At 44.9% G+C, this 12484-nt stretch overlaps 2 protein-coding genes across 4 annotated transcripts in view; one reads left to right on the top strand and one right to left on the bottom strand.

Moving 5' to 3' along the window:
• Positions 1–11391, bottom strand: part of CCDC73 (coiled-coil domain containing 73) — a 242138-nt gene extending 230747 nt beyond the window's left edge. The window contains exons 1-3 of the mRNA XM_084629795.1: positions 11320–11391; positions 10290–10451; positions 5940–5989 (exon numbers count right to left, since the gene is read on the bottom strand). The gene's annotated coding sequence lies outside the window, so the exon portion shown is untranslated. The remainder of the gene's footprint in view (positions 1–5939; positions 5990–10289; positions 10452–11319) is intronic.
• A 122-nt stretch (positions 11392–11513) lies between these two features.
• Positions 11514–12484, top strand: part of QSER1 (glutamine and serine rich 1) — an 85333-nt gene continuing 84362 nt past the window's right edge. The window contains exon 1 of one of the 3 annotated variants that reach the window (XM_084631096.1): positions 11514–11937. In XM_084631096.1, coding sequence (XP_084487222.1) covers positions 11813–11937 — 125 coding nt within the window. In that variant the 5' untranslated portion in view covers positions 11514–11812. Of the gene's footprint in view, positions 11938–12144; positions 12198–12484 lie in introns of those variants that run through there. The other 2 variants (XM_084631097.1, XM_084631098.1) reach the window with 2 other exon arrangements.

Raw genomic sequence — 12484 nt, 5'->3', positions numbered from 1 at the left:
CAAAAGAAAAGTTTTGGGGCCTCTCCATCTAGCCATAAAAAAGGGATGGGTGAGTTGTGAGCCTGATGTTGAGAACCTATGCTTTAAAACATATTCTGCCTCATTTGTATTTGTGTCTGTAACAGATTTATCAGCTATAAATTTTCATAGCAAGAAAGGTTAATAAATGGATTTTCTTCAGAACCTGCACACATTCCCCAAATGTACTGGCTGTTCTATCTGTAATTTTAACAATAACTCCTGACTGCTTTGTAATACATATAATAAATCTGTTTCCAAAACAGTATTATTCTAGTAAGATTAGGCAATAAAAACATACTAGAGCACTTCACTCTGCCCTCAAACCCTCTGCCATAATAGGAAACTGTACAGTATATTTGACACTGAGTGCTTGCTTTGCCCCCCTCCCCCCCATAATGCTGAAGATGCACCAGTCTCCATATTAACATGAAAAGCAATCTCTCAAAATAAATGCTTTCAAAACCCAACCACAGCAGAAGGGAGAAATACTTAATCACCCTGCAACAGAAACTTTAAGCACAAGTGAAAATATACATAAAAGATCTGAGGACCAAAAACTGCTGTTAAATTATAAAGTTCTAGTGTGTTAACTACCTAATCTCTTCACTCAAGGGATTATCCAGTGACTGCCTAACACAACAGCTCTCACTCGGGGTGATCTGCAGAAAGCTGGTAGGTCACAGGTTGCAAGTTCCATTTTCTTAGTCAAGAAGTTTATACAGATATCCAGGTTTTTCATCACAAACGATCCTTGTTGCCTCCAGTATGGGTCAGTTATTGCACCAACATAGGGAACAGCAAGATGGGCTGCAAGCCAACACCAGGAGCTATCAGAGATGGGAGCCAAAAGGAGCAGAGAAATGTCTACAGATGAGAACTAGGTAGCACGCTGCACGTTTGAGAAAAACGAACAAAGCAGTTGAGGTAAGACGTAGAGGAAAAAGAAAAGGATGTCCAGGAGCAAAAGGAAGTAGAAGAAAAGCCAGGACACTGCTAGCATTTGGGGAGTAGGGGGTGTAGACAGGCTGAGGGCTTGGCTACACTTGCGAGTTACAGAGCATTAAAAGAGCCCCGAGCGCATTAGCTCACTACCCGTCCACAATTGGCAAGGCACGTAGAACACTCTGACTCCATGGCTAGAGCGCTCCTGGTACTCCACCTCAGCAAGTGGAATAACGTTTTGTACACCCCCGCTGGAGTGCCGCGGCACTAGTGTGGATGCCCTGGTCTGTTAGTGCGCTCTGATCGGCCTCCAGAAGTGTCCCACAATGCCTGTTCTAGCCACTCTGGTCATCACTTTGAACTCTGCTGCCCTGCCCTCAGTTGACCAACTGTCAGACCCGCCCTTTAAATTCTCTGGGAATTTTGAAAATCCCCTTCCTGTTTGCTCAGCCAGGCATGGAGTGCTCTCAGTGAATCCTTCCAGGTGACCATGCCTCCACGTGCCAGGCGATCCCCAGTATGGAGCAATGGCAAGGTGCTGGACCTCATCAGTGTTTGGGGGGAGGAAGCTGTCCAGTTCCAGCTGCGCTCCAGCCATAGGAATTCTGATACCTACGGACAGATATCAAGGGACATGATGGAAAGGGGACATGACCGAGACGCACTGCACAGCAGGATTAAAGTGAAGGAGCTGCGGAATGCTTACCACCAAGTCCGTGAGGCAAACAGCCACTCTGGTGCTGCCCCGTGACCTGCCGTTTCTACAAAGAGCTGGATGTGATACTTGGGGGTGACCCCACCTCCACTCCGAGTACCACCATGGACACTTCAGAGCCCAGTTCAACAAGGCAGGAGGAGGAGGAGGAGCAGCAGCAAAGCGGGAGCAAGGGTGCTGAGGCAAAAGAAGACACCCCGGAATCCACTAGAATCATGCAAAATCCACTTTGCATGTAATTTGTCAATTCTTTGCATTTTGGTCCCCACACAACCTTTAATAATCAGTGTTTCAAGTTCAAACAAACCAGAAAACTCAAAGTGAAACCCTGCAGAATCTGACACACTTTCTTTGGTTTTGGGTTACAACTATAAGAAACCTGAGTGTTCTGCATGGTTTTGAATAAAACCATAAATTCCTTCCTGGAAAAAACCCACTCCCTGCTCTTGTTTTCTGAAGGATTGTGAAGATGTGGGCATCAATTTGGCTTTATAACTAGAAAAGTTTAATCTGCTTTATTCGAAAGGTTTTGCCCAGCTGTTGTTTTTAAAGTCCTAGATCTGTTGGAGACATTACACAGTAATATACTGATCTGTCCTCTGCACATGATGAACAAAGGAATTAAAACAATAATATACTCTGTTTATGATACTCAAATTTGCTACTGGCATAAACAGGTTCATCTTCATTTATTTGAAATTAATTTATCAATATATGATAAAGAATCTACAGACGAATTCTAGAACTAGAAAACCAAGTGCAGAGCTAGAAACCCAAGTGCAGAATTTGTGGGAAATGAGATTGCATTAATGTAACTAGTAGCAGAATTCCACTTGCAGAAAGAACCCAGTTCAATTTTGAAATCCCAGGCACTGTGTTCAGGGCCAGTGTGGAAAAAAATATTAATAGTAAAGGGAGTGGGTATGATTTGGAATCACAGAGACAATAAACACGGAACATTACAGTGCCCTTTTTGCAGTCTATTTGACACAGAAAGTAACGTAAGTACCGAAGCCTTCACTATTGTCTACATTTAACAACAAAATCCTATCCTAGCTTGGACACTACTACAATTTAGAATGCCCCCTAATCGTCATGGAGTAAAAGCCTAAAAAGAAAAGTTAGCCAGAACTCAGATTAACATCTTCCCTGCAATTCATAACTTCTGTGCCAGTTCATTACAAATCCAATTTTAGTTCAAACTATAAATACAGTTTTGTAGCCTTCACTATCTTCAATAGAATTGGCCTGAACAATTTGACAAAAACTGAAAAGTCAACATAAGACTAACTTCCATCCTGGGAATGGCAGTTCTTATAATGTATCAACAGTGGACCCAATCCTGTTCCCACTGAAGTGAACTGGAGTTTGACTATTAATCTCAGTTAAAGTAGGCCCAAGAAATTTAGATGAAAACATAGCATAGGCATTCTGAAACATTTTCATTGTGTGGACACTTTTATAGAGAGGATGTCTTTATGTACCACCCACCCTCTCCCTCTTTTCCCAACAGTTGTGCACATGCTCTGTTACTTTGCTCCCTTTTCTTCCTCTCTCTTTCCTTACTGCTTGGTCAGAACCACCTACTGCACAATAGTGGATTCAGTTGCACCACTGGACACATCTTTTCCCATAGCGGATTCAGTTCTACTGCTGACTTTGGTCCCTGAAAGCAGCTTGACCTAGAAGAGGCAGCTAAAGTAGTTTTTTCCTTATTTTCAGCTACTTTTATAGGCTTCCAGGCTTTTCTTTGTGGGGCCACTTGATTACCGTAGAAGCAGCTGAAACAAGGAGGAGGAGTCAGCACCATAGACCAGCCTGCTGTCTGCAGTCTACAACTTGGAAACTCTAGAAAACAAATCCTAATTTTATAGATAACAAAGATGTTTAAAAAGATCAGGAAAAATATTTTCTTCTGGATATCAGTCTGTTTCAATTACAGTTTAAAAATGGCATCATAGAAGCATAAGGTCCCAAATTCTTGGAACAATATCTCCCAACTTCATTTGGGAACTAACAACTGAGACCACTAAACATAACTTGGTAATAGAAAGCCTTACTAGCAGATCTAGTTTAAAAGCCCTAAAGGTCTAGAAATCTTACTTTTAAATGGAGATTTATTGTTACATTTCTAGTATTTGGCTATTATACAAACCATAACAGCTGATAAGTTTTACAAAATATTTTCCTTGTTAAACAATGAGCTACCTGCTTTTGGAGAAATGACATATTTCAGCAACTGTACATAACCCTTTGCTGTGAGGGCCACAACTGCCCTCCTGGGAGGATTCGCAAGGCCCTAACTAATTTGTTTAATCAGCTAAATATGTGTAAGTGCACATGTTTTACAAAATACTCAGAAAGACAAAAATCTGCTCCTTGGAAGAAAGACTCCAGGTGTCAGGTTCTTATTCATGGATCGCTAAGCAAAGGTAGACGCCTCCGTGCAGCCCAGATAAGGCGCTTAAATCCAAGAGAGGAGCAGGGCTTAGCTCATACCCCCTCATCTGCATCTCCCATTGGCTATTTTAGGTGGCACCACACCTAGAGTGCAGGCTTTTGAGGATCACCTTCTTAGGCACTTCTTTCTCCCTATTCATTGTGCCTGGAGCCTAGACGTTTTGGATTGCAGTTTTGTTCCTGTGATTTTTCTAGGCGCCCAAAAATTAGGTGCTGCGATGCTCAGCATTACAATACCTACGTCCCTTCATTAATCTCAATCTAAGCCTCTACTCTGCGAGGATATCATACTCTGGCATTTACACACTTAAAGGAAGCCTGCACAAATAGCAGCCCTCATAGAAGTGGATATCTGCCAATCAGTGGGCATTAGTAAAGCTGCAAAAAGTTTCTTTCACTATACTTGGATCAGAACATTATAAGACAATCAGTCCTAGCTCAGTTTAGGCCTCAGCTTTTTGGAGGTTCAACTGAACATAGGTCTGTAAATAATTTGAATATTTTTGTCACCTTGAAAGTCTCTGAATTATTCCAAGGGGAGCAGTGGGGGCACAAAACCTAATTGGCTTCAAAACTGAGTTTGATAAGTTTATGGAGGGGATGGTATGATGAGACTGCCTACAATGGCATGTAGCCAATCTCCAACAGCTGATGACGGGACACCAGATGCGGAGGGCTTGGAGTTACTACAAAGAATTATTTTCCAGGTGTCTGGTGGGTCTTGCCCATATGATCAAGGTCTAACTGATCACCACATTTAGGCTTGGGAAGGAATTTCCCCAGGCTCAGATTGGCAGAAACTCTGTGTGGGTTTCACCTTCCTCTGAAGCATGGGTCACTTGGAAATTAAAACTAGTGTAAATGGTTTCAGAGTAACAGCCGTGTTAGTCTGTATTCGCAAAAAGAAAAGGAGTACTTGTGGCACCTTAGAGACTAACCAATTTATTAGAGCATAAGCTTTCGTGAGCTACAGCTCACTTCCTCAGATCTGTAGCTCACGAAAGCTTATGCTCTAATAAATTGGTTAGTCTCTAAGGTGCCACAAGTACTCCTTTTCTTTTGAGTGTAAATGGTGGCTTTTCTGTAACTTTAAGTCATGTTTTGAGGACTTCAGTGACTCAGCCAGAGGTTATGGGTCTATTATGGACTGGGGGGGGAGAGGTTCTGTAGCTTGCAATGTGCAGTGGGTCAGACTAGATAATTATGATGGTCCCTTCTGACCTTAAAGTCTATGAGTCTCGATATTTTTGATCCATTCAGCATAAGGCCAAGAGTCTACAGTTCTGGAGTTTTTGTTCACAAGTGGAAAAGGTTATTCCAGTGGAGCTAACCATTAAAATTCTTGCATTTGTTTGTAAAGCTCTTCTGATCCCCTAGCAGCTGCAAAGTTACGTATTACTAATTCCAGAATATAATCAGAATATAATATTTTCTCTGTTGTTGAAAGTTAAGCTGTGGCTTCATGCTCAGATATAGTGATAAATATTGCAGTTAGTATGTGCCTTCCACCTACTTCCTTGACCAACTGCAGCTGAAGACTCTGGATCAGCTTGCCCTAACCAGCACATGCATCCATCTCTCCCCTCCTAATCCCACAGTCCACTCTTGTCAATACTCATGCGATAAATTTACTGAAGAGGAGGACCATGGATGGTGCTCCACAGACCCAGTCTGTCCTTTCCATATGTAACTTCTATGATTTTTAACCCTATTGAATAAATACAATAACCTGATAATTTTGTGAAAATGGTAAGTAGTAATACAGTTCAGCAATAAAAGGATGAATAATTGGTGTTCTTACCTGGGAAAGAATTCTGGACATTCACTGTATTCAAGGTATGAAGTATAGTTCTATAAGAATCAGAATATTGTTGTTTTCAGTATATCCAAAACATTTTCCAAGTGTTTGGTTTTATTTGTTTCTCTACCGTCATTCAGAGCTATAGTTTCAAGCTCCCTCTCTGCAGACTCAGAAAGGCAGCACTGCACAGGTTCATATTTGTAAGGGCTAGAAACTTTGGGCGGGATAGGTACCTCCACTTTCAAAAGCAGGGGGACCCATTTCCAGGGTATCTTCCTTATGGGGCCATGGAAGGGGAGAGAGCTTTCTTCATATATTCCATACATGCAAGTATCTGTGGCACAATCTCTTCAAACCTGATGGGGCATCCCTGAGAAAGACAATGCTGAGCCAATAATAAGACGTCAGGTAGTGTGGACCCCTACACAGTGACCCACAACCATCAGTGTCTAGGGGCAGCATTCCTGGGCAGCCCCAATAGAGTGCAGAGGGACAAAAGGCCTCCATAATGATGTAGTTGCCTCCAATAGTGCTCCCACAATCTGCAGGTTTAGAGAACTGAACCCAACCAATTCCGTGGGAGAGTAAATTCTGTCTTTTCCCCCAATAGGACAATTCTTAGGAAAATCAGAGTCAGCAGTCCCTGTTTCCTTTCCCCATACAGGGTTTTCCCCCTGGAAAAGACATTCTGAACAGTATTTTTTTTTTTAAATAAGATCTTAAATTCTACAGAAACAAAGTGGCAACCAATAAGCTACTAAAAAGGATCTCAGCAGGCCAAGCTTCGTGAGTTAAGCCTGCTAAACCACAAGTATTGTATTACAGTATTTAAATTTCAGCTGTTAAATCTCTTAATTCCATCTAGTTTTCTGATGTATAAAAGAAAGATTTTCTAATTTATCTCCACAGATTCAAAAATTGCATTGGCACATATCTCAGAAAAGGATCTTTTGTAACATTAAATACTTGGAGTCTGATTTCAGAGACAATAGCATCTGCAGCTCCTACTGTCTTCAGTTTGAGCTGCAAGTGTTCGACATCTCTGAAAATCAGGTCCCTGTTATATAAAGCCAACTGAAGCTCAGCTCTTGAAAGGAAGATAATTGCTGTATTTGAAACCAAAATTTTACTTGTTTACACAACAAGAACCAAAATAATCTAAATACTTTCACACTAGTGTTGAGGGTTTTAAATTTATATACATTAGTTTAAAATCCAAACACATACTTGTCTTTATATATATATTTCACTATATACATTTAAATAAACTTAAGTACTGAACATAAAACAGAGATTAGGACAATCAAAGAATCATTAGAGAGATCACTGAAAGACCTTTCAGTAAAGCCCTGAGAGATAAAATATCAAGATCAGGCACTATAAAGAGCTGATTCTTTTTAAGTGGGATCCTTTCTGAGCACATTTGTGTTAAAAGACTGAAAAAATGATATCCTTCATATCAAACAATAATCAAGCACAAAAATGTAAAACACTGAGATAAGCACAATTCAGTATGGATTTCCCAGGTATAGAACAGAGGCAAGTAACCCAAGCCAGTGTGCCAAAAAGCTACAAAGGTCTTAGGGCTTGCCATTAGAGCAAGTGGATTTATACTGTGTGCATAAAATGCAAACCATTAGATAAACTGACTTTATTCCGCACTTGTGGACCTCAGCGATGCAAGTTACACCCTGTTCATTCATCAGTCTCAGCTGCAATGACTTCAAAGAAATGAAACAAATCAGCAGATGTCACTCACCTTCCCTTATAAAAGATACCTGACCTATCTCAGCAATATTTGGGAAATGTGTTTGTAGCAGCCATATATTTAATTAATACACAGTATGTATGTTGGACTGTTTTTCCTCACTGTAAAGTCACATGGTCTTATTTACCTCTTATTTAGCATGACTTTACACGGAGAGTCACACACCATAATACTAATATGTACATTTTCTCTTTAATACCTGTTTTCTAATCAATATAGTATAAACAAAATATACAGTGTGGTAGGTTTCAGAGTAACAGCCGTGTTAGTCTGTATTTGCAAAAAGAAAAGGAGTACTTGTGGCACCTTAGAGACTAACCAATTTATTTGAGCATGAGCTTTCCGATGAAGTGAGCTGTAGCTCACAAAAGCTCATGCTCAAATAAATTGGTTAGTCTCTAAGGTGCCACAAGTCCTCCTTTTCTTTTTACAGTGTGGTAGGATACTATAGTTTCTATTGTCATTTATTTGAGATGACCTCCATAATTCACTGGTAGTGCTGTCATTTATTAGTATGTTGGGCTGATCTATACTTCTGGCAATAAAACTTGTGTGGGAGCCCTGCATTAGCATAGGTTCTTAACATCAAACACTGAAGGTTGGCAAGGCATTGTGTGTGGTATAGGCGTCTGCAATTCACCTCGCCCCCACACAGTTTTGAAGGAAACAATGTATTGTAATTGTAATATTGTAATGGAGATTACTTGAGATCCTGCAGGGAAATCAAGACAATATGTAAATCCTTTCCTGCTGGAAATGCTACTTTCAATAGCCTCAACTGTATATTTATTTAGGCATTAGCATAAAACTGACAGTTACTTTTTGTCATCACATTTAATTCATATGTAAATAGAAACCCATATCTTCTCCAGGGGGTAACCCTATCTGACACACTCTCTTTCAGGGCAGCTCCAGTAGTACAGGTGCTGTCATATGGAAGGACAAGAAAAACTCACTGTCTTTGGTCCCCTCTCTTTTCCTCTCTACCCTTGCCCCTGCCTGACGTTATGCACTCTCATGGTTTCTTATGACCTCTGTATTGATAACTCTCACATCTACCTCTACCCTTACATCCAGGGCCTCATTTCTTCCTGTCTCTTCATGGGTGACTTGCTGCTTCCTTAAACGAAACATGGCAAAAACTGAACTCCTAGCCTATGATCCTAACTCTCTAGCCTTTTCCCATTCTTCATTAATACTCACCACTCTACTGTTTTTGTTTTCGAATTGGTCACTCACACTCACAGACTTGGTTAATCTTTCACTCCTCCCTTCCTTTATCTGCTCATATACAGACTTGCCCAATCTTGTTGCTTCTGCCTTTAATACATTTATAAAATCTGCACTTTATGTTTCTCTCCACTGTCAAAACTGGTTCAAGCCATAGTTCTATCCTGTCTGGACTATTATAAACAAAGCCTTGACTCTCTCTTAACCCCCGCCCAATAAAAAGATTAAATAATCTATTGCTGCTGTTTTGACCATTCAACTCCCTCAAATTCATTTCCTCTAAAGTTTAAATTCCTCATCTTCACTTTTAAGGCTCTGCACCACCAACTTGTCAAGTCTCTACTCCTCATTTCACGGCCTGCACTCTTCTCACCTTGTTTTTTGTCCTCTCCTTCTCTTGCTTTTTACATGCTATTCCCTACATGTGAAACACCACTCTATCAGTTCACCATCCATCCTCAAATTGCACCTTCAAATCTCTCCTGAGAACCCCTCTTCTTTTGCCTTAATATACACAGTTGATTCCCTCATCTCTCCTTTCACTAGCCACCTTTCTCTGTCTATATTCCTGTTCTAGGCTTGTAGGCCCCAGTCCTACAATGACATCCACGGGTGGATCTCTGCAGCCGCACGGAACTCCCAGTGAGGTTCTCCACTAGTTCAGGTATCCTAGATTTTACAATCTTTGTAGCAGGAACCATGTTTTTATTTAATCTCCATAAAACTCCATGCAAAGTAATGGCATTTTATGTTTATTAAGAGATAATAACATGATGTGGTGACAAAAAATACTTGTGGGTGAGAGAACAGGATAGGGGCCTCTGGGGCAAAAATATATTAATTTTATCATGAGAGGAAAGGGATGATATTTTAATGGAATAAATATTATGATAAAAGAACAGAAGAGAAAATGTGAAAATCAAGAATAACTATTATCTCACTGTACTTAAGTTAACGTATTTTGATTATTATGGCAAAAGGTTTAGAAGTTGTCTACACCTTTAAAGCCAATGTAGTACAAAATAGGTCAAGGTGTTTGATTTTGTTTCAATGGCTCCCCTGCTTCTCTGAATATTTTATATCTATGCTACCTACTGGTATGTGAGGAACTGGTTCTTTTTATTATTCCTGCTGTTGAAGGAACAACACAAACAACTCCCAGGAAACAGAACAGTCGGCAACAGAGCTGTTCTCAAACTGGGATAGTAGGGACTGAGGGAAATTTCACAAAGCCTAAGTGAGATTGTAAATATATCAGCAGCAATACACTCACAATAAAGCTTTTGCTCACCAATGGGAGAAAACTGTGTATAACTGCTTTTAAATTAATCCCAAAAAGGTAATCTCCCTACCTAGGGATGAAAATTAGGGGAAGTCTTTGGTGGTGGTGATAGCTGGGTGGAGGAAAGGAATTTCGGAGTCCTCTCATTGCAACAAATCCTTGCTGCTTGGCACCTGCTTTTGAATGTAAACTTCGGAGCGAGACATCTCTCATCGGGTTGGAAGAGGATAAACTACAAATCACCACATTTCCCCGTAGGGAGAATTTGTCAAGGTGGGGGGCCACCACATATGGAGGCTTCACGAAGGAATGCAAGTAGGGAGTTGGGGGAATCATCCCTCCTCCTCCAGGACAGCAATCACTGCCCGCATATGGGGCAGAATAACAACTACCTCACTCCCCGATTTGACAAGCTGTAGGCAAACGATCCGCTGGGACTGGAGAAGGCGCAGGCGCCTCTCTCCCCGCAGCCGCCGCCCCCCCCAGTGCGAACAGCAAAGGAGAACATGCCTCCTCCTGTGTAACACGGGTGTCCACAGCAAGCTTGCCAGAGGGCACGGGGTGGGCGTGACAAGACGCAGGCACTTTACCTGCCACAGCTCCGGACCGAGAAGGAAAATTACATTTCAGCCCTTAATGAAGCTCAGTCTTCCCCCGACTGGGACACCCACCCCCGCACACGAGTCTCCCTGAGACTCGGGAATCCCCGGGATTAAGCACTCCTCTCCCTCCCAAAGGGACTCCGGATTAAATACTCGCCCTCGCATTCAGGGTCCGGATTAAAGATCCTCTCTGGGGCTGTTTACAAACACCCCCCCGCCGCCCCCATCCGGATTACATCTCCCCACCGTATTTTCGACTCACCCCAATAGATAGGCCGCGGCCCCCTTTCAACCGGGATTAAAGCCACCCCCTTTCTCCGAGGCTAGATTACAGACACCCCTTGCCCCGAGCCATCCCCCCCCCCGCTAGGCAATCTCCACCCCCCGGTCTCCCTTGCATTCAGGGTCCGGATTAGAGATCCTCTCTGGGGCTGTTTACAAACCCCTTCCCGCCCCCCCCCATCCGGATTACATCTCCCCACCATATTTTCGACTCACCCCAATAGATAGGCCGCAGCCCCCTTTCAACCGGGATTAAAGCCACCCCCTTTCTCCGAGGCTAGATTACAGACACCCCTTGCCCCGAGCCATCCCCCCCGCTAGGCAATCTCCACCCCCCGGCCTCCCTTGCCCCCTGCCCGCGGGAGCCGAAGCCCATCAGCCCCAGTGAGCTGCGGAGGGGGAGGTGCATCCTGGGAAGGAGCAGCCCGACATGGGTCTCCGCCTGGGTGGCTTGCAGCCCCTGCCACCGCCTCCTCCGCGTGCAGCTCCCCTGAGCCGCCCGCCGGCCGCCGCCCGGAGCTGAGCGGGGCGGGGAAGAGGCACTCGGCGGCCTGGCCCGGAGCGGCGGGGGGGACGGAGGGGGAGACGCGGCGCTGCCCGGCCCGCATGAGGGAAGGGGGGCCGTTCCCACCCGCCCTGCTCGGTCCCCGTTGCCGCCGCCCCGCACGCAGGGCCCGAGCGCAGCCCCCGCGCCCCGCTCGCTGCCCCGATGATGGACAGGAACTACCCGCCGACTCCCAGCTTCGCCGACCCGCTGGCTCCAGCCACCGCCGCCGCCGCGCAGCCAGCCACCGCCTGGGCCTACGAGCGAGGCGCGGGCAGCCTCAAGCCCAGGTAAGGAGAGTCCGCCGGGGGGCTGCGCCAGGAAAAGCCGGGGACTCAGACGGGGCCTTCCCCGCATGGGGGTCACCGGCGCCCTCTCTGGGGGCCCCCTTCTCCGCGCGGTGTGAGCCAAGCGGGGCGGAGAAGAACTTCTGGCGGGTGGGGAGGGCCTGAGGGGCGTCCCCTGGGGCTGGGCCCTCCAGGGAGCCGGGGCTGCGGGAGGGAGCCGCGGGGCGCGGAGCCGGACTCTGGGGCGCAGCTGGGGCCCGGCGGTAAGGAGCAAGGCCGCGGGGCAGTAACTGGGCCACGGCGCGCTGCTGGCGGGGGCGGACAGCGGCGTCCGGGCGCGGCGCGGGCCGGGGAGAGCTGGAATCCGGGCTGGCGTCCCAGCGGCCCGGCACACGCACGTTCGCAATGGCCAGGGCAGCTTTTCTTTCTCTCCCTCAGCAGCAGTGGGCCCCGGGGGGTGGATGCAGGCTGGCAGGAGGCGCCTTTCCTCTAATCTGCGGTCCCAGGGCTGGAGTCTGTACCAGGTTCTGAACAGTCAGTGGGGGAGGCA

Source organism: Lepidochelys olivacea, assembly GCF_965140295.1.
Source record: "Lepidochelys olivacea isolate rLepOli2 genome assembly, chromosome: 6".
Classification (NCBI taxonomy): domain Eukaryota; kingdom Metazoa; phylum Chordata; order Testudines; family Cheloniidae; genus Lepidochelys; species Lepidochelys olivacea.
This window is presented reverse-complemented; position numbering and strand designations above follow the sequence as displayed.